At 43.5% G+C, this 22,191-nt stretch overlaps 1 protein-coding gene across 1 annotated transcript in view; it reads right to left on the bottom strand.

Moving 5' to 3' along the window:
* Window positions 1–22,191, bottom strand: part of LOC115054358 (polypeptide N-acetylgalactosaminyltransferase 10-like) — a 64,917-nt gene that overhangs the window by 17,605 nt on the left and 25,121 nt on the right. The window contains exons 4-6 of the mRNA XM_029519548.1: window positions 20,491–20,657; window positions 2,817–3,002; window positions 2,546–2,729 (exon numbers count right to left, since the gene is read on the bottom strand). Coding sequence (XP_029375408.1) covers window positions 2,546–2,729; window positions 2,817–3,002; window positions 20,491–20,657 — 537 coding nt within the window. The remainder of the gene's footprint in view (window positions 1–2,545; window positions 2,730–2,816; window positions 3,003–20,490; window positions 20,658–22,191) is intronic.

Genomic DNA, 22,191 nt, shown 5'->3' with positions numbered 1-22,191 from the left:
CTTGACCACAAACACTCGGAGCTGAAATTCAGACGTTTGTTCCTGTAGTGTGTCACAGTAGAGAGACTGTGCCGCTCTGAATAGCTGTAATTACCTTCTCCACCATTTTCATGCTTCATTTTATACTTTCCACAAACTAAAAAAAAAAAAAAAAAGAGAAAAAGGAAATCACACTGCAAACATAATGGCAAATTGGGTCTGCACAATACAACTGAACTCATATTGAGTCGCACCGACTGAATCGAGATACTTAGATTTTAGTCAGCCTCACTTTACTTTTTGATTACTGACTGACACGGATGCTTGGTCAGACTCTTTGTTCAAACGTTTGCCGCAGCTCTTCTTTTATACTTCATACTTTGCCTCTGTTCAGATATAAAGGTCTAACAATTTACAGTGTTTATACCCATGAAAAGATATATTTGCAGTTTAAAGCACCAAATCCACCTCAGTGTAGTTTGACTTCTTCGCTCTCAGAAGCTCTGGTGACAACAAGCTGGTGAGCCAATCAGAAGAAAGGAGGCTCTGAGTCTCTCCTCTGATTCGTTCATTTGCTTTCTGAATTATCTGAAAAAAAGTATAAATATAAAATATAACACATTTTAGGCTGGATGGCGGGTCTAAGGGTGTGGGCGTGGCAGAGGGCTGTGCCTGCTTTGTTGTGACATCACAAATTCCCAGAAGTCCTGACGGCTGGTTTTCAGGCTCCGTTTCTGAAAACCAGGCTGTGAGCATTTCTCAGTGGACTTTAACTGGATTAATACAGAACGCAGACCTCATGGTGTTCCACTTTTAGATCGTGTTTTTTTTTAACATCTCCTTTTACACTGTGCTCTGTTAGATCTGCCCACTTTTGGCTCATGAATTCATTTTAACTGCTGAGAAAGCATCACATGTTGTCAGGCGGGGCTCATTTTCTTCACTTCTTCTTCTGCACGTGCCAGTAAAAGACCAACCCCCCCCCAAAAAAAGGTTTAACTCAATGGTCCGTGAGTTTTCCATCTCAGATTTAATTAGAAATTCTCAAGTTGATATTCTCAATTTCAGTCTACCGACCTTGAGCTGAGGCGGAGTTATGGCCTGAGCTCAGCGCTAAATGCTAAATGAAACACTGAAGCCCACAGGACGGATGAGAGAGAGAGAGAGAGGTGATGGCATTGACAGAAGAGAATGACTGAGGCATGAGAACTGGGATAAAATCATACTCCCACACACACACACACCTCCGAGATGGATTTCGCTGTCACACCGTGCCTCATTCTGCGCTGCGGTAATGTCAATCAGAATGAAAATGAAAATCTTTGCGACTCAAATTAGATTTGCGCTGATGAGCAGACTAATTCACCGAATAAGGATTAATTCTGATTGTTTTCTAGCTCGTTCCTTCTTCTTTAGTCTCTTATCTTGCTGTGCCGCAGCCCGATGGTACCTCCTGCATCTCCCAGGACACCGTGATTGTCTTTGGCATCCGGACATAGAGAAATGCTGTCGGACTAATCCCCCGGGCCTCACAGATGGAGTGTCTGGCACCACATGCGGAGTTATTTGGCTCTAATGGTGAAGTCTGTCTGTGGGAATCGCTTATTTATTCTGCCTTCCATTACTTAAAGGTTACCTATCTGCTGCTGAGTATCCGGGAAGGTCAGGGAGGTCAAAAGCTATCAGTTCTTTTCGCACTGGAGTGATATTACCAGAGGATCTAATATGGCACAGTGATTCAGCCCTGTATTCAGCCCTGCATCATGGCCTGTCTGTTTTTGAAATACATCCAGCTGCTCCAACATGAACATTATTCACTTGATGTCAAAGAATCTGGGTACAAATGAATAAAAAAAAAACATCCAGAACTTCCCAGAGCTCAAGGTGACAATTTCAAAGAGCTCATTCTGCCAAACCAACTGTGCAACTATGCAAACCACGCACAAAGACACAAAACACAAAATCATTTTCACATTTGAAGACGTGCAAAAGCTGAAACCAACAAATGTCTGAAGTTCTGTTGGATGAATAACTCGATTATAACTTTCTTTGAATGTGCAGACCGGGTCGTTGTTTCGGCAGCAGGAACGAGCCACAGCGAGCTGAGCAACACAAATGTGTCAAAGTCACACTGCGATATAAAAAGGCTTTTATTTCTCCTGGAGATTTTGGTCTACAGTCAGTTTTAGGACTTTAAAATCTTCGGCACAGGGAGAACTCTTAATACCTACGGATATTGCTTACTTTATTTATTTTGGCCAGAAATTTTTTTGGTTGCATCTCAGACATTAGTGATTACAAATGATAAAGTCCGTCTGTATAAATAAAATAAATGTTCGCATAGTTCCGTGCCGACAGCCAATTAGAGGTGCGTATTTGGAATATAATGTGGGGAAATGAAGGAGGGCCACCGTCTATGTTGGGTCTCTTAAACACCATAAAGAGTTTGGTGTACACCTCCTCTATGTGTGAGGTTGTTTTCACTGATATGTGCACTTGTGGCACAGTAAGATTAGGAGGATACAACCGCACAACAGATGTCACACGTGTCCACAATTAAACTCACTCAAAAGGTTCACTGGGGTCGTCCTTCTGCAGCTCTGTGGGGATGGGGATCCGTTTGTAGTACATTTCCCAGTCGAACGCTCCTCGCATGGCGTCTCCCGCCTGCGTCTCGTAGCCGAAGTTGTCGTGGTCGATGACATCGATCATGGGACACACGATGGTCTTCCTGTTCTGGGCGATCCGGTCTGACGGGTGCAGAGAGGAGATCGATCGGTAAACAGACACGACAGACGGCACGGTGATGTCAGGTGACGTCAAGCGGCTGGACTCACCGAGGAGTGGAGGCAGCCAGTTGACGTTGGCCTCGCAGTGGGAGTCCAGGAAGGTGATGACTTCTCCTTTAGCGGCGGCGGCTCCCAGCAGGCGAGTCCTGATCAGACCTTCCCTCTTCTTGGTCCTCAGTATGCGAACCTTCGGCAGCCGCACCATGTACTCCTCCAGTGCCACCTTTAGGTGCTCTGCGGGGAGAACGAGAGAAAGACAGAGCAGAGTTCAGATGGGTGCGGACGTGAGGATATCACTGCCATCAAAAGAACACGGCAGGTTCAAACCCCTTGATCATTAGGGGCACACATGGGCTAAATTAGATTCCTCTGGCATGAAAGAGCGCCGCTTCAGAAAGTTGCCCGTGAATGGCGGAACCTCACTAACATGCTCTCTTACAAAAAAAGATCAAAAGGAAACTAAACCATTAGCCATCACCATCAAACACGACATCTGCCGGTGCCACATGCTCCACGCTGAAATGTTTCCCTGAAGGAGTCTACGTCATAACATGCTGGGGATAAAAACTTTACATTTTCACTTACTTTTCTGCATTTACTGCCTTTTTTTTTTTTTTAATCTTTACAGCAGTCATTAGACAGAATGGTACCCCAAAGACAAAGACTTCAACTGTGAGGAATGAAAAAGGAGGGAATCAGCCCCTCCTCCCCACCAATGTGTGCTTATAAAACCTTTTGGCAAAAACAGCAGCTCCTCTAAAGTTGCAATTAAGCCCAGTGTTCCACTAGACAAAATTCATAATGCCCTACAAGGGAATTAGAGATATTGCTTCATCCAATAATCTGTTCAGTTTACCATCAGCGATAGAATTACACAAAGCTAATTTTTAAAGAAACAATTCCTGCACAGAGTTTTTGTTGTTGGCCGGTCAGAAACTGAAGTTTTGAGTTTTTCCTCAAACCGCAGTGACCCAATAAATCTGCTGCTAGAGGAAGGTGTCAGCAAAATGGCCAGTTTCATGTGCTACAATGGCAAATAAACTGGAAGGTGAAACAATACAGAGACACTAAGAGAAAGGGTGAGCTTAAAATTTGAAAGAAAGGATCAATCAATCAAAGAAAGGGACTGCACATGCACATTTTTCACCGATCTGTTCCTTCGAGCTGCCGAGGACAGAAATCAATCCAGTCCTAAATGGGGGCAGTAAATCTTTCTGCTCAAAAATGTCAACTTGGTTCTGACAGCTCAATAATAATAATAAAACAGAAAAAAAAAACATTAAAAACTAAAAACAATAAAATAAAAATGGAGCCAGACTGAAGGTCACGTTTTGGTGTCACCTCAGATAAACACAAACACACAAACATCCAGACTTACTGACTTTGTGTAGATTTTTTAGCGTTACATAATGATGTCAGTCAGAGTAAGTGAAAATGTTAAAAAGGTCTGTCTGTCTCCATCGCCTCTCTGTGTTTTCATTCACCCTTTCAGTCATCCAAACATCTTGCTGAAATTCATTTGCATTAAATAGCATCTTGATTGGAAGGAGTCTTGATAAAATACCACATGGGGCCAACCAGCTGGCCGAGAACGCTTCCAGATACGATGTTTTCCACCTTGACTGCACAACAACAGATGCATGTGAAAAATGAGACACCAGAAGAGACAGACATGAGTCAGCAGCTTTTTATTTTATATACTGTCTGTTTATGTCAACACTTCAGCTCCATCACTGCTCAAAAAATGAGTCCAATATTGGTATTGGCTGATATTTATTCTTACAATATCTGTGTTCGACATACGGGCCCATTCTCTAACGAGGTCAAAGCTCCAGCCGTCATCACGGTGAAAAGAGGAACCTTATTAGACTTCACGTGTTTTAGCTTGCGGTCTCCATCAGCTTCTCCTGCTTGGATGTCACACTGGATAATGGTGGTGGTTTCCGAGCCATACAGGCTTTCAATGATAATGGAGAAAGGATGGAGCCCAGAGAGGTCAGAACACCTTCATTAGACTGATGTGTTTTGGCTTTTCTCCTTCTTCAGAGTCATCCTCCTTGGATGTGATGGGACGATGTTGGTGTGTTGTTCTTCAAGAGCTGTGGTCGGTGCAACTTCACCAGCGTCCAAGGAAATAAGACCTGAATAAGACTCTCACTGCTGTGTATTCCAATAAAGTCACAAAATGGCCCCCGAACTTGATGAGATGGAGGCGTTTCATCACGGTCATCATTTTCCAGTCCAGCGTGAACAGAGTCTGGAGATGATGTCACACATAAACCTCTCTGCGGTGTAGCACCGAGATGTTTTGATGCCTCTCGGGCCATTTTTTATTTCGCTGACTCATGCTAGTAAATTATTCTTCTTCCACCAAAGTGCATGACTGCACACATACATTTGCCTCTAAAGGCGGCCCGACTGAGTAACGCGTTGGAAGCCATAATATCCCATAAATCTGATTTATATTACGACTTTATGATAAGCCTCACATCACTTTAACACTGACAGTCTCCCTAAAAACTGTATTTTGTTTCCTCATCCTCTCTGTACCTGTCTTCAAACTTCAACAGAGGAAAAGTTATTAAGGACAGAAAAAAGGGGCCATTATTTGCCGAGCACAGGCAGTCAGCCCAGACATTAATAAAATATTACCTCTGTCGGTGTTCCTCATTGATAACAGTTCTTACGAATGGGCTGCTGCCATGGAGGAACCCTCCCTCACATCCACAGCCACTAATTGGATTCTGAATATTACAGGAAGAGATGGAGGAGAGGCAAGACTCCTTTCCAACCTTCACAGGATAAAATGACAGACTTTTTTTTTTTTTTTAAATCTCTGAACTCTGTTGTTCCTTTGCTGCTTAATTCTTAATTCCCTTTTGTTCTTCGTTCTTGTCATTCAGCTTGTCGGCCTGTTTCGGTTCCGTTTGGCAGCAGGTTCCCTCTCAGGGAGGCGCTCCCGATCCCGACAGACAGCCCAGATTCTGGAGCCAGCAGGCCCAGCCAAGAGCAGCCAAGCCTCCGGGACAGCGGGCCCTCTGGTTTCTCCCTCCTGCTACTTATTTTTATTCAGGAAATGACAGCTCACCCCTTCAAGTCAAACAGCATCAAACCTCGTGGCGCATCCCACGGCATGCCAGTCCAGATCAGCATGTTTGGATGAGACCAGATCTGACTGGACATTACTAAAGCAGAGCAAACCAAATTAGAACGGAGCAGCAACCCAGAGCAAAGCGAGGGCCGGCGTCCATCACGCCGCCATGCAGGGCCTCTGCCGGTTCTTTGGGAGGCAGGCTCCCCGAAGTGGTCTGGCTCAAATTAGCCCCCGTTACATGTGTTAGAGACGCTGCCAAAAGATTTGCTTTAAAGCCAAGTGATGCCGTATTCGCCAAAGTGATGATAAAAGTTGTTTGTGTGAACACTAATTCCATTACAGCGACACAGTAAAACATCCAAGATGAAGCATTTTACGGGGCATTTACTTCCGGACGAACAGCTTTGGCTCTTCATTTAGTGTTCCATTTGGATGAAATCCTCCATCGAAGAACATGTAAATTTATACTGTCACTTTAAAAGTCGTGATACAATAACCAGATGGGAATGTTTGCATTTGGCTGATCCATTACAGTAAATAAACAACACAATGAGAAACGCACTTCACTACTTTGCCGCAAACATTCAGTAAAAAGCAGTAAAACACTTCCTGCTCGTGTGTTTGACATAACATTTATCTTTGAGAAGTGATACAGTTGGAAACTTAAGTGTGAAACAAACACTAATCATCTCTAACTATCATTCCCTTACAAACACTAATTTGGTGTCAGATTCCGATCCAACTATGACAGATGGGATTTTTTTGTCGTATTGTCCAAACTTTGTGGGACAAAAGTGTAACCCCATATGGAGTACAGAGTCCTGAAACATCCTTAGAGCTAAAAAAAAATAAAAAATAAAACCAGCATCCTTTTCACTTCAGCTCGGAGCTGCCGGGGCGCAGAGATGGATTTCCTTCTTATTCATGAGCGGCTGTTTATGTTGCGAATCACATTAATTTGATTTGACTGCTGAATTCTGTTTATTGAGGGGACGATCATTAGATTTCTATACAGTGAGGAGTTTGTACTCTATCTCTTCTGTCTGTGCATTTGCCAAATAATTATACAGAGTCATCCCTGACATTACAATAAAGAGCAAAAACACATAGAAACGGCTCATTTCTAATTAGTCTTGATTTTATTCCAATGAATCCACACAGCATTGCTAAATACCGCAGAGTTTTGACCCCGCAAAACAAAGGCTGAGAGGCCCCCCCGACGTCGGGGCCCCCACCAGAGGAAAAGGGCAAGTCTTCACCTTCACAACACGACAATTAATCAGCCCATTAGCTATTAACCATTATGAGATTGATTCAGGCATGTGGCGATTCTTACATAACCTTCCTTATGACTGCCATTTGCATTGCATGAACAGCACATTCGGCGGAGGGGAAAAGATCAGGAAAGGTTACGGCGTCTAATTATGAATGGTTAATTTCACGCAAATAAATTGGAATGCGCCTCCTCTGGTTTACTGAAAATTGGCGAGACAATAAATCACACTAATGAGAGCGGCAAACACATTAGTCAACAACATGATGGCGGGGGACTCAGACGTCACTTCTGCTGAGCCGCTCATTCGCCGGCGACGACGCCGCGGCGAACCTGAACAACCCTGCTGAAACAGCGCCGACGTTCTCTTCATTTCAAATGATTTCTGATGGATTTTTTTAGTAGAAAATGTGACGATGCGTCTACATTCAGCTGTCTTATGTCACGTTTAGACAGAGAATATCTCGGAAAGTCTGTTTTAAGTCGGGTTGCTGGCGATTTTCAACACGCCTATTATTTATTTATTTATTTTTTTGCGTGACAGGGCTCGTCCAGTTAGGCGAGATAGATAATCTCCAGATCATGTGACGCAGCCACAACACATCTCATTGCATGGACACATCCCTTCTGTCTCCGGTGTTCAGACGAGAGGTTGAATCGGGAACTACGTGGTCGGCGTCTTTTCCCTCCATCAGATTTTAGGCAGACATCTCCTCATCCCTGACGGCTGAGGCAGCAGAGGGGGTTTCAATCCAATTAACCTGACATTATGGTGGATCCAATATGAATTCAGAAATCTGGTCTTTCCAAGGTGCTGGATTACTTCCCAGCAGCCCTGGCACGACGTCAAAGAACCGAGCTGCTAATTTATTCCTCCAAAATATTCATCAGCTCGTGTGAAGCCGAACGTGCGTCCTCCCTCTTCGCTGCTCGCCGGCCGTTTGAAGTCGCATTTCTGCAACTGTCATTAGAAAAAACGAACACACAGGAAAGGATGCTGGGGGAGCCAGTGTTGTGGGTGGGGGGAGTTTAAATGAACGCACTCTCCCTCCTCCCCCTTCGCACAAAAACACACACAGCTTAAATAACCACTGAGGCGACAATAAAAGATGGATTACAGACGTGCACTTTGCCGTTGTGTCGAGAAACGATGAAAGTGAAGCTTTGATAAGCAAGAGGAAGAATATGGACGATTTCACATCTCTGCCTTCAAGCGCCGTCGCACAATTACAACACACACACACAAACTACCGCTGCTCAGAGACACACAAACGTCTCTATTAGCGCTGCTGCTGCTGCATTTCTGCCCGAAGTCTTCTCTCTATTCAAAGTCTTCCACTATTTATTTGGATTTCATCCCTCAAACATCTGAGTTCAACAGTGCAGGAAGGAGAAGTCAGACAGTACTGAAGCCTATGGGAAAATGTCTCTCGTTTCAAGTCTTCACTACAACATGATGTTCACGGCAGGTCAGATCCACCCTCTCCTCCAAATGTGGTTTCTACTGGCCTCAAAAACACAAGATGGCTGAAGTCTAAATTACAAACTGGAGGCTTCAAAATCGTTACCTGAGGTCGATGTCACAACAATATAAACAACTGAAAGCTGAATTGAATAATCACGAATGATTAGGCGATTCATTCTGGACAAACAGTGGCTCGTGTTACAGCGTTTATTTCAGGAAATCTGCTCCGTGCATTTGAACCACAAGGGCGACTCTGCCTCTTTAAAACTTTGGAGCAGCAGTTAAAGGCTCTGTGAGGTCGATGAAGACTTGTTGCCAATCACACATCGCACAAGCAGTTTGGTTGCAGCCTCAGGAGGAGAAAGCATCACGTAGCCTCAGACGTTAAGCTGTTACTTCTGGGCAGACAGTTTACGCTGAGTTTGCAGAAGGAGAGAAAGCAACAAAATGGAAGCATCAATGTGACAGAGTGACGGGGAGGCCGAACCGACGGAGACAGAGCAGTCGTAGCTACAGAGATGGAGTCGCTGTTAGTCACCGTTAACAAGCCAGCACTGATGTTGTGTTCACTCTAAATCTCCAAACCTCAGCCTGTCAAGCGGCGCTCGTGCTGCTGCTGTCGGCTGTTGTAAACAGATCCCTGTGGGGATTGTGAGTCCTTGAGAGAGTCACTGTCTTCCTTGAAATAGATTTTGTCTACATGGCTGTTGTGTTTAATGACTCTTAGTCTTGTAAATATGCAGCGCTGAAATAATTAGCATTTAGCAGTTTCATTTAACCGCAGCTCATTTCTCCAGTTGATGCAGAAAAATTTTTGAAGGATTGTATCCGTGCAGTTCAGGCCCCCTTCGAGCATCTTTCCTTTTCTTTCTTAATCAGCAGGGAAATTCATAATGAAGAGAAACCACAAAGTGGAGACACTGCATCATATCTGCACATCTCTGTAAATGTTATTACAGAAGATGCAAAGGCCAAAACAAAAGAACTCATTAGAAGAAAAGAATAAAGCAACTGACACAAGAGATAAATAAGGATCAGAATAAATCGGCTGAATGAGGAGCTCAGAGGAGGGAGGCATGGAGGCATGGGGGGGCATTAAAGCTCAGTTTTACAGCCATCAAGCATAATTAGCTGCAGCTCATTTTTGTGCAGAGATGATAAACACTCCAGACAGCGAGCACGGCACAAACATGTGTCCTGATTAATACGTCCGGAGTCTCCATTAGAACACTCAGCTAACGTTTAGGGATTTTTCCCATCCGGCTTCTTTCAGTCTGATCGGCAGCGAAAATGGCTTATTGAGGGTTTTAAAGGTAAATGCCCTCTTTGATTGGACAGCAGGTCCCAGTCCAGTCTACATACAGCAGCTGGGCCCCAAAACGAGCCGGGACTTCGGGACTTCTTCAGCTTTGTGATGTTACAATAGAGTGGATCAGCTATAAGTCTTAGCTCAGATACCATTTTGTCTCAGGTTGCCCCCCCCCCCTCCTCTTTTGCCTTGCGGTTTATGGTTAAATTGTGTTTATGGTTGTTTTAGTGCTGAGATTGGCCCCATTAAGCTGGAGGAGGAGGATGGCAGTTATTTCCGCTATTACAGATGCTAATGACAGTCCTCGGGGAGCAGCTCCAGTTCTCAATTTAAACTTCAATTACTCAGAAATAATAATAATAATAATAATTATAAAAAATGATAATGGAAACAAGACAAAGGATATGGTTGACTCTGTGAAGCTGTTTTTATGTGCTACGCTTTTAAACTACCACCGCAGGGCACTGTGCCTTTTGTTCGGGGACGGCGGGGGCATTAGACAACTTTTAACATTCCCCGACACGTGTTTATTGCGGAGCATTCAACCTCTTTCCCTGCGCCTGGACATTTCCAGGTGCTGATGCAGTCGAGCTCTCCGGAGAACAGCTCTCATCTCCAAATTACACTCCAATTAAAAAGGGGGTGGGGGAAAACAAAACGGCTACAACAAGATAACGTACTCCGCTGCTTTGTGCTGCCTCTCGTGTTAAAACATCACCTTTACACCCCCCCCCCACCACCCCCCAACCTCCCAGCTCCGGCCCTGCACACACGGCTTTATCAAGAAAAAACTAAATTATCTAACAAAAAAATTTACCACAAGAGTGAAGCAGCAAAGAGGAAAAAAAAAAAAAGTCATGCAGGGATTAAATGAGGCTCCCTGCTTCATTCAACACACTCAGCGAACTCCTATTCAATGGTCTTAAACGTTATTTAAGAGAGACTGAAAGAGGCGTCACTGCCAATGTTTTCTGATGTACAATGAGGAGCCTATTGATTCACATCAATTAATCTGGAGTTTAAATGATTTCGTGATTAATGGAGCCGCAGAAATAATAAACAATTTGTCTTTTGGGTAATTTCTTCAGCCAAAAAAGTTGAATTTGTGCATTTTTGAAACTATGAGGAATACATGTACTCCATTTTAAAGATCAAATTATTAATCATAATCAGAAACTCATCAGTTTCCTGACATGAATGAATTTCTTTTTTCTTTTTTCTCCACTAATCCTAGTCCAATTAGATCAAACTTTCCAACATTTTGGCACTTTGATGATTAAAAAAAAAAACCAAAAAAAAAAAAAACAAAGAAATAAGCAACTGCTCACATTTGAAAAGCTGGAAACAGAGAACTGGTTGAGTGATTTTCCTTTGAATATTAAGAAGAGACGCCTGGTGAAGATTATCCATAAGCCTTGATTGAACCTGCTGTTGCAGATGTTGGTTGATTAATGTGCAGCTTTCTAATCACTAATCCACCGTTACCAAGACAACAACAACACAAAAGTGGCAGGACACAACAAGCTGGCACACCACGCAACAATTTCAAATATTTCCTGCCAATGTCACATTTTTCATTACATTCAGAAGGATAGAGAAAAAAAAAGTTTAATTGTTGTGATATTTTATTGCGTTGCAACAATCCTGTTGAGATATTAAATGTCATCAGCTTCTAAAACATTAGCAGAGCAGGCTCCTGCGTCGTGCACAAAGAAACTTGTGTTTCAACTTGTGTCTTTTGTTGTCTTGTTAAAAAAGGTAAGCATGTCTGCTGAGTTGCTCCGCAGAGATTCTTATTGATGACATCAAGTTAAACACAAGGCCGCCCCGGGTCCCCTGTCGAGTCGGTGCCACGCGTCGGCTCTTATTGGGCCAGAGGTGGTCTACTGTGCCTGCCACGCGTACATTGTCGGACGTGTAGATGACAGATGGCGAGCGGAGGAATCCGTGGAGAAAGTAGCCCATTAGCTGAGCTAACCTTGAAAGTGCTGCGGAGGTTGGGAGGCTGGCGAGAGCCAACACTCCCCTGCAGGGAGAGCGAGGGCCGAACATCCTCCCTGCATGAGCTGCGGAAATTCAATTACAGACTAATGAAGAGTGAGCTGACCTCCACTCGCCACCATCGCCATCCTCCCTCCCTCCCCCCTCTCAGCCAGCTGAAGCTCATCATGGACTGTAGCTGGGCAGGTTAGCAGGTTTAACTGGTCTCCCGGAGACCTGCTCGTTACAAAACTGAATTTCTGTCCTTCACTTCTCTCTGTATTACGTCTGAAAAATGTCCGATATGAATAAAACAGTGAGAGCAGCTCAGCTTCCTCACGAGAAAAGCCACGAAACAAGTTGGTGAGCGGAAGTAATAAAGACGCCGCTCGAGAATCCTCGACAGAGAGCTTAACATACGCACGGTCCAAATGCAGTAACACAAGTGAGTGCAATGTTTTGAGCGACAGCTACAAGCAAGAATCTCCCATTTAACAGGATATTTACGATGCACCTGCGTGTTCTCCGGTATCAGTCACTGCCTGCAGGCTCTGCAGCTGCTTCCTTCACAACAGAGCAAGGACTTTGCTGCAGACAACAAACAACCATTAGGAGAAGAGGATTATCCCGGTTTGGGGGGTTTCGCCGCCGTTTCATTGAGGGGGAAACTGGGTCAGTGTTGAATGGCTTCAGAGCCGACCTTCAGACCTGCAGGGTTTAATACTTGATGATTTCATGGTGACATTAGTGCCAAAAACTCAATATGTTGTCTGACAGAGGCACCAGCTTGATTTATCACCTGATTTCTCCAGTCAGCTTTTTTATCCCCGAGCTTTTCAACCAAAGGGTGTGAGAGAAGAGGAAGACACAACGGGAACTTTAGAGGGAAAGGTACAGCGTTTGCTTTGTCATCATTTAGCCAAATCTTAATTTTTCACTTATCTGGCAGCCACGACGTTGGCAAACCAGCACTTATGCTTACTCAGACTGTGCCGTTGAGTGAGATAGCTTAGTTTGCCTCCAGTGACAAATTGTTAACTTTCAGCAGCACAAACTTCATTTCAGCCTATTAAACAAAGAGGGTGCTCCTGAAAATGAGGTCTCAGCTTTTCCATCCAAAGCCAAGAAACAAAAGCAACCTGCGTCATGTGTGGTGACAAATGAAAATGAAAGAGACACATATGAAAATTCACTGTTCACACGTGATCCGAAATTTCATACCAGTTCTTCAAATATGGGTAAAAAATCATGAAAATAGTGAAAGATGTGAACTGAAACATTTCAAACATCCATCTTTATATTTAAATACTGATTGTGCATATTAAATTTCACATTTGCATTAAATATACAGATACAGACTTCACATGTATTTATATCTATCAAAACAAAGTCAAATAAAAGTCATAAACCTTTTCTAAAAAATTAACTTCTGTTGTGATTTAAGTAAATGTAAAGTTTAAAGTTGAGTCAGTGTGGAAAATGTGATGATCTCTGCTCTGATGTTTCAGGCCACCATCACGATTCCCAAATTGCTCTCTCGCTGTCTTTTGCCTGATTGTTGTGTCATTTGTCGTGATTGTTCTATTTCTCAGCCTGTGTAAATTCATTTCTCGTCCAAATTTATCACCTGGCTCCACACAGCACTGCGCTTTCGTTTTTCCTGCCAACATACGCAAGCACACCAGCCATTAAGAACACTTTTACGTTTAAATTGACGACCAAATACACGGAACTAATTTGAGTTTTAATCCATTTATGAAACACAAGCAGTTGAGCGCTGACTCGGTATCTTGTCGGGATGCTCTCTCACGTTGAGATTCGGCGCTCCACCAAGTGAAATATCTTCACTTCTTCCAATCGATCTGGAGTTGCCGGCAGGTGTCACAGCGGTGAGGCTCACTGATGCCGATGAGAGGGATTGTCTCTGTCGCAGGCCACAGTTAACCTTGACGGACACATCTGGACTCGCACTGTCCCCAGTTTAATGAAACGCTGCAGTGAAGACGTCAGAGATGAGATATCAGAGTTCTTCGGTATGTGAGGAATGTTTTATTACCAGCTAAAGGGCTGATGAGGATGACTTTTATAATCCAACCTTGAACAGAAAGTCCAAGCAGAGACGTGACCGTCGTGTGAATGCAGCGAGGTCATCCTCACTGGATCACTAACGGGAAAACTCCAAACACGGCTTACAGCTGACATGTTTGAATGCCACGAGCCAAAAACGTGAAAAAGATCAATCTGAGATCAATATGTTCAATGTCAAGAACGTAAACTGTGAAAAGTTGAAGTTTCAAGTCTTCTTCAATAGAACCCGACAATGATTTTTTAAAATGAAAACAGACCACAATGGAGGGGCTGGATCGGGGGGCGGGGCTTATGTGCGACTGACAGACTCTGCCACACAATCAGGAGATAATAGATTACCAATGTGTCTCCATGCAAACTAAGTTTTCCTGCCTCATTGTCACTTCGATAAGAGCCAAGGTCAGCCCATGCTAATGTGATACAGAACACAACAAATGATGAATATTTCACCGCCAACGGTCTGACCCTTTGTTTCGCCGTAATCAATAAATGGACGGACAACAAACCAAGAGAAAACTGTGCCGCAGCAGTTTCTGGGAGCACCTTTGACGATAATTGAAGATGTATCTTCATTTGAAAAGTTACAACAACATGTGCAGCTGAGTTAATCAAATGTTTGGGCAGCTGTGGCTCAGGAGGTCATCTACTAATCAGAAGGTCGGCTGTTCGATCCCTGGCTCGTTCAATGCCACTGTCCCCGGGAACGCGTCGATCTGAGAGGAAAATATCGGTGCAGTCCGGGCTTCTTTGTGGGTGTAGATGGTCATAAATCTTTATATGCAGATGACAGCCATGTTTCTAAAAGTGTCCTTCAAACAGGAGTCACATCGTCAGTAAGTTTTTTTTTTTTTTTTTTTTTTTTTAAACCTTCATCAACATTTTATTCTTCACGTTATCGGATCAGATTGGACTTCGACTGTCTCCGAGAGGTGTAACTTCAATTAATAATTTGGATTTTTACTATCGTTCTGTTTGCATAATGCTTCATTTTTTTTGTGTTAATCAGCCCTGAGCTACACGATGGCAGACCATCAGAAAAATAAAGGTTTCATTTTTAAGCCAGAAACTCCATATCTGAGCATTAAGAATCGCAGCAGCAGCAGCAGCAGGGGATGTTTTTACTTTTTCTTCAGTCTTGGCCCGTACTCAAAACCCAGCAGGTGAATTATATTATTTTCCATTGAAGCTACACTGTGAAGAAAAATCGGTCCCTCTGCTTTCTCTGTGATGGATTTCTTCCTTTATGATTGTTGAATGTCAGCAGGAATAGAAAGAGAGAGATGGAAGGAAAACGAAAACAGCATTTGCTCTCAGACTGAAGGACTGACACATAAACCTGACATTCAGTGTTGCCAACAATCTTCGGCAGAGTAAAGTTTTCCAAAATCATCAGCAGCAGAGATTAGCAGGAAGGAGAGCTCTGTAACTCCATGGCAACAATTCCCAGCATGCACCGAAGGTGGAAGATCTCCACGAGCCAGATTTTGTTGATATCTGATAACAGAAAGAAATTGATCTTGCAGCCACATGTATGGACGCCTGCATGGCTCAAACAGGAAGTCATGAAATCAGTTTGATAGAAGATCATTTGATCAACTTTGCAGACTCCTGGGCTGAGAACGAGTCTTAAAGCTTCATGCAGTCTAATGACCACTGGATTTATCTGCTCAATAAAAGTTTATGGTCTCAGTCTTTGATACGTCATGATGTTAACTTTTGGAAGCTTCCACTTATATAATTCTTTTGCATGAATCTCTGTTGACTTTGGATTGTGAATTTTCTACATTTGCACTCATTCTGCTAATTTTATCTGTCAGGAGAGCAAAATGCCGACTGCAATCAACCCAAAGGTCTCTTGCTTTCACTGTCGGTGAACACTTTTAGTTTGATTCTAGCGCTGCAGCTCCACAGAGCACAGCACATAAATCAGCCCAGCTGACTCTCTGCTGGCCGCGCCGGCCGACCTGATGCCCATTAATTACAGTTTTTCAGCTCTGTTCCACAAATCTGCTGCAGTGAGTTTATGTTGATGTGTAAAGCTGCTGCAGCGGTTTCACTTCCTGCTCCAGAATATATTTAGACATGTTTTTCACTTTTGTCAAAAAAAAGAAGTTTGATTTGCATTTTGTTTTGTTTAACAAGGCTTCATTAATGAGATTTTCTCTGAGAGGAGGGACAAGAGAGCCAAACATAACTGAATAACAAGACTGAATCTATGTTTTGTTTTTTGTTTTTTTTTACATAGTTTGCACTGTCTAGCCAAACCTACAAGATATTTATTTGGAAAATTGATATGAGGTTGAACTTTTAATAAGATGGAAAGTTTTGAATGATAAAAATGAGACTATAGCAAACAGCGTGAAGAAGTGAGGAAAAGATCATTACATATGTGAAACCAACAAGCAGCTAGAAGATAAAGAAACGTTAAGAGAAGGAAAGTAAATTTTGCAAAAATCTCACAGCAGGAACACAACAACACAAGAAAAGCACAGACGAGAGGAAAGACGAAGAGCTGAAACAGGGTCAGCATCAAGACACGTCAAAAAGAAACGAAGAAGACAAAGATGAAATCAGAAACACGATGGAGGAGAAAGGAGAGGTGGAGAGACGAGATAAAACCAGCAGGTTTCAGTGTTTGTGCGTTATGTGTGAGTCAGCGTTCTGCCTCAATAAACAGCTACGGCAACACAGAGGTGAGCAGGTGAGAGAGAGCGAGGCTGGCAGAGCGAGGAAGCGTGTGAAGACGGAGAGCGAGGCGGGATGGATCATTTTACGTTGGCCAGTATTGAAAAACAGATGAATATGGATGTAAATATTGGCTGGTTGTAATTTCATAACTTCTTTTTTTCACAGTCGTGGGTGGAACAGGAAATTATCTGCGCCGCTGTGAGAACACAGGTGACATTTTCTGCAACAAAACAGCTTGTACAGAAAAAAAGAAACTAAACAGTGTGAAGCCGTTTCCTTCCAACAGCCAACTACAAATATCGTGCCATTTAAAACAGAAGTAACTGTTAAGAGAAGTAAATCTGGAGTCAGCGACTTTCTGGAGAGGAAAGTTTGCTCGTCTCATATTAAATGTCAATATTTAAATATTTAATTTAAGAACCGCACAGTAAATCAAATATGATTAAAAAATACACATTTAAACAATAAATGGAATAAAAGGAAAATGAGGTTGACTAATTGAAACTAAATTATGATTGAAGGACTACTTCTAAAAGATGATTTTGATGAAATAATAAAAGACTTCTGATCGTGTGCAACCGGTAAAAAAATAAAACAGCCATGAAGTGACAAACTGCAGCTCGGCGGGACAGAGCAGTTCTTATTTTATAATCCACTTCAGCGGGTTTTAGTGCAGCACTGCAGCTTTAAGCGAGGCCTGTCCAGTCTTAATAATCTGCTGCAGCTTTACTGACTCCACAGCGGCTGGTTAATACGGAGCATAAAACCGAGCATTCTGGGTATCTGCTTTCTTCAGTGCATGCATACGACTCCGTCTCTGCTGAAACGAGGGAACGCACTGAAATACTCAGGACCTCAGGTGGCGTTCGAGTACCTGCCCCTTTAGCCTTTAACAGCGCCAGCGCCCTTTGTGCAAACCGTTTTCTCCTTCCAGCTTCAGAAGACTTCGGGCACGTTGTCCTACTGTTGGAATATTTCTGACGATTCTGTTTAGCTCAGTATGCGTTATTGTTATTGTATATATTGCACATGGAAAATGCTTGTTGCTTGGTCTTAATAAGTGTAGATGATAAGTCATCATTTTGTGGAAATGATGCAGTGAAGTATTTAATGTTTGCAGAGATTTGTGGTCTTGAAATGAATTAATATGCACATCATGAATTTGTGTAACGCAAATTCATATTCTCACAAATAATTCCTGAAAAAGTCAGCCTTAATTTTGCCTGAGCCCCCCCATAATGACAGTGTATGGCCCCAGTGAGCTGCGTTTAATTTACTTAACTACTATGCCATCCATTTTCCTTTTCATTTGTGGAAACTGCATCAGTGAAAAATCAGTGAAGTAAAAACGACATAAGCTGACCTCCGTCGTGCCGAGCTCACGTGTTTAATACACACCAACCTCATTTTTGTGCTCCATTAAAACCTCATTCCCGCTTATAGCTGCAACTCTGCACGGTCGTAACGTTTCAAACTAAACAACACAAGAAAAGGAAGAAAACTCCCGCTGGGACTGATCAAGAACATTTTTTATGTGCCTTTATTTTGATGGGAGATATAAAAAAACAAAAAACTGTGTGGAGACTGAAGAGACGAGCAGGTTGTGTTCAGTCATGTAGAAAGCAGCCGGCTTGTTCAGATAATAAGAAGTGAAAGACTCGCTGGTTCATACATACGGTGACGAGTGCAGCCAAAGTATAGACTCTGCCTGTACTGTGTTACAATCATTAATGCTACTGAGCTGGAGGTGAGAGGAGAAGATACAAGAGGAAGAGGAAAGAAATGGAAGAAGAAGGAGCAGAGGAAGGAAGAGTTCGCCATTTAAAGTCTGTAGTTAAACATTAAAACTTCAGGACTGGATCAACAACAGTGATGTGAAACACACAAAGCTCAGTTCAGCTACTAAACAACGACTGATCTTCAACATTTCAGCCAACACGGACTCAAATCTTTAAAAAACAGAGGAATGAATCTCTTCTTTTTGCAAAATTGAATATTTCACAAAAAGGAAAATAAATAATTTCTGAATGTTGAAATCTGCAGATTATTACTGATGATTTGAAAAATCATGCTGATTTTGTGGAAGGATAGTTGTGTTTTGGACGAAGCTGGTTCAAAGCTGCTCTGATAAATTATTGTGACTTCAGTGTTTAACACAGTTATTGGATTTTCTATCTCAGCTCAAACTGTGAAACACCATCAGGCATGAAACAACAAACGCAGGCGATGGTGTACACAGAATCCAGATGTGAGCCGGCATTTTACTCAAGAGCCACCAGAGTCCAAGACCACGTTCAGCTCCATGAGAGGCAGAAGCTGATTTCATTGTTTGGTGTTTTTACTTCAGACTTTCAGACCAAGCAGCTGCAGCCAGAAGGCTTTTAAAAACAATCTGCAGCACAGAAGAAGCGGGGGAATAAATACATATAGATCCTTCCAATAAAAGCTATCTGACCCCCGCCTTGAATCTGATGATCCTCAACGCACCATCAGAGCACCTGACGGCTCGCACAACTTCACGCATGAAGCCGGAACAGCTCGAAAGGCGTCAAGGTAACACACAAGAATGCAGACAAACAAACAGAAAAAAACTTTGGTGTCATTTGTGTCAAATATGAAGAGTTGTAATAATTCTGACGAGGCGCTGGCAGCGAGGTTATAATTACAGACCAGGTTCCAATTAGCACCTCAGAAAAAATATAACGGTAGCCTGAAAAAGTGCTCATCAATTGTTTATCTTCGTCACCAGTGAGGTGCCAAAACAAAACGGCATCAATTTATGTCGCTGGGCATCAGTGTGACTGCAGGTCGGCGGGGGGAGGGGGGTGATTATCAGTGACATCACCTCATCTCTGAACGTCTTTTCCTTCCTCTCTCCGTGTACTTTTACTGCATTATTGAAAGTCTAAGGAAATGGTAGTGAACAGGAAATTATGTGTCGCACGGCGGCCATGAGGGAGGCAGCGCGGTGATGAATATCTTCTACCGCGGTGATAATATTGCACTTGTCCCTGCAATTTGATTATGTAAAAGGTTCAAAGCTGTAATTTCACTCCAGAGTTCAGGCCGATGAGGCCTCAACAGAAAACCGGATAATTGTTGACGCTCCGGAGGAGGTCGCAGGCCGTCGTCATCACGTCTGCTGCCGCCTCTCACTCCAAACACTGTCGTAATGATGTGATCCTACATGTGGCCTGTGAGGAAGTGCTGTCTGTGCTTAAAAAAAAACTAAACAAAACAAAGCTAGTCTGTTGTCTCAGTTTTGTGATAAAAACACAAACAAGCCGACTTAAAGGCCCCACGTTTTACTTCACAAGCGACGACATCCCGAAGGAAACATGGCCCAAGTGGGCGGGGACAGTGTAGTTGTGATGTCACAAAGCCACAAAGCTCCTGACAGCAGTTTCTGAGTACAGGCTGTGATCTCCGTGTGGACTGATTTGTCATCAAACGCCACATGGTCGTCTACCTTCAGGCGACAAACACACAACTCTGAGCTTTGTGGTCTGGGATGGTGAGATATACACTAACTCAGCAGTGTGCGCGGCATACAAAAGCCAAAGTGTCGTCAGATCACAATGAGCTTCTATGGAAGCAAATGCTTTTGTTACTGAACGGCTCATTATTTGTATAACAGTCAGCAACGCTGGCAAAGAAATGACTCAGTGGTTTGTGTGTGTGTGTTTCTGTGTGTGCGAGAGAGAGAAGAGGAAAATGCCACAGACCTCTTAAAGTCTCAATTATAACAATAACCCAGCTGTGCTTGTGCTGCAGGTTTGTGTTCAAGTCAGTAATAAGCAGTGCGTTTGTGTGTGCGATGTGCACCTTTGTCGCTGAAGTCGTCGACGAGGATGACCTCTGCGATGAGCTGGGGTGGCGAGCGGTTGAGGACGCTGTGAACGGTCCTCAGCAGCGACGACCAGCCTTCGTTGTGGAACGGGATGATGATGCTGGTGTTGGGCAGCTTCTCTCCATACAGCTTCTGTTTGCAGCTACAAACACACAACCAAAGGAAGAGTTGAGGGAGGAAAGTGACCAACCATATACTCAGCCATGTTCGGACTGCGGCACAGAGAAACTCAGAGCAACGCTCCAAATGCTCTGATTATCTAACAGAAAACTCCGCTCCCATGAACTAGCTTCCACTGAGCTTCAGCTGTAACTTGAAAATGATGCTAAGCTAAAGATTTCATGCTAATTATGAACGGTACATGGTAACAAGCTGACACAACAAAGTCTCACTCATTAATGGTCACAGCAATTATATAATAACAATGATTATATTTACACTGTGCTTTTTCTAAACAGTGTCATAACGTGCTTTACAAGCAAATTTATGTGCTTATGACATAAACACCACTCATTATGCAAAAGGAACGCCAATAGATAAAAGGAGGAAATAACATATCAAAATGGAGAGCTGGTTAGAAATAAAAAGGTCATTCAGGAAAAGTTTCTGTGACGAGGCCATCGTCTAAATCGTCGTTTCTTAACGAACAGCAGCGAAGAAAAGCTGCTCTTGTCTTCGGTCCAACCTGGACAATGTGTTGCTCTTTTAATCTTAATGTGATGAAGCATACCTCCCGCCGGCTTGCCCTTCTCCCTCTTTTCTCTCCCTCTCCGAGATGTCAGGGGAGAATCTGCAGAGACAGTAATTATCTCTGAGTCTGTCAGGAGGCCTGAAATTCACTCTCTCGCTCTCTCTCTTTTTTTTTTGCTGTGTCGCTGTGTGTCTCTCTATCACGTCGTTCGGCCGGTGAATGAGAGCAAAATGACGGAGCAAGCGCTGCCGGAGGGGTTTGAAACCTGCCGAGGACCGGCGTGGTGACACCTGCCACTTTGCTGTCACTTCCACCGATCAAACAGATCGGTCTTCAGTCTGCCCGTTTGGGTGCTTATGGCGGCGGCCCGGAGAACCAGAATGAGGATTTCAACGTCAGCCCTGATGGCTCATCAGTCGAGTCGGCCTTTGACCGCATCTCATTTTCGGTCTGTGCATGACTGAACACAGAGCTGCTTTTCAATTCAAAGCTGTCACCAGAGGCCAGAAAAATTAGGAGCAAACGATTTTCTTCCCTGTGAGAGGCCGACGAGCGGCGAGGCAAACCGGAGAGGGCGCCGGGGTCATCGTCAGGGCGTGGGGTCGTCACCACTGAGTCCTTGGCTCAAACACAGAGGAGAGAAGATGCATACCTGATGAAGTGTTTACCTCCGACTCAGCCAATGTCAAAGACTGTGGAGAACAGTACTGTGAAACACAGCTCCAAAATGGCTGCCGATGGCTGCACACATTTCCAACCAAAATACTTTTCTTCGTTGTCATTGACTTGCTAATTCTGGAGCCGCAGAAGTGCGACACGTTTTCCAGATCATTTTGTTGGTGTTGCAGTCAGGCTCAAAATGCTGCTCAAACGTTGCGCAAGTGAATAACAAAAATCAATTTCTCCTGAGATGTTCAAAGTACGCTGTCGCTCTCCATCGAACTTCCCCAGGTCAGTAACAGCGCGGGCTAATCCGAGCCTTCGT

The sequence above is a fragment of the Echeneis naucrates genome, chromosome 14, assembly GCF_900963305.1.
Source record: "Echeneis naucrates chromosome 14, fEcheNa1.1, whole genome shotgun sequence".
NCBI lineage: Eukaryota > Metazoa > Chordata > Actinopteri > Carangiformes > Echeneidae > Echeneis > Echeneis naucrates.
This window is presented reverse-complemented; position numbering and strand designations above follow the sequence as displayed.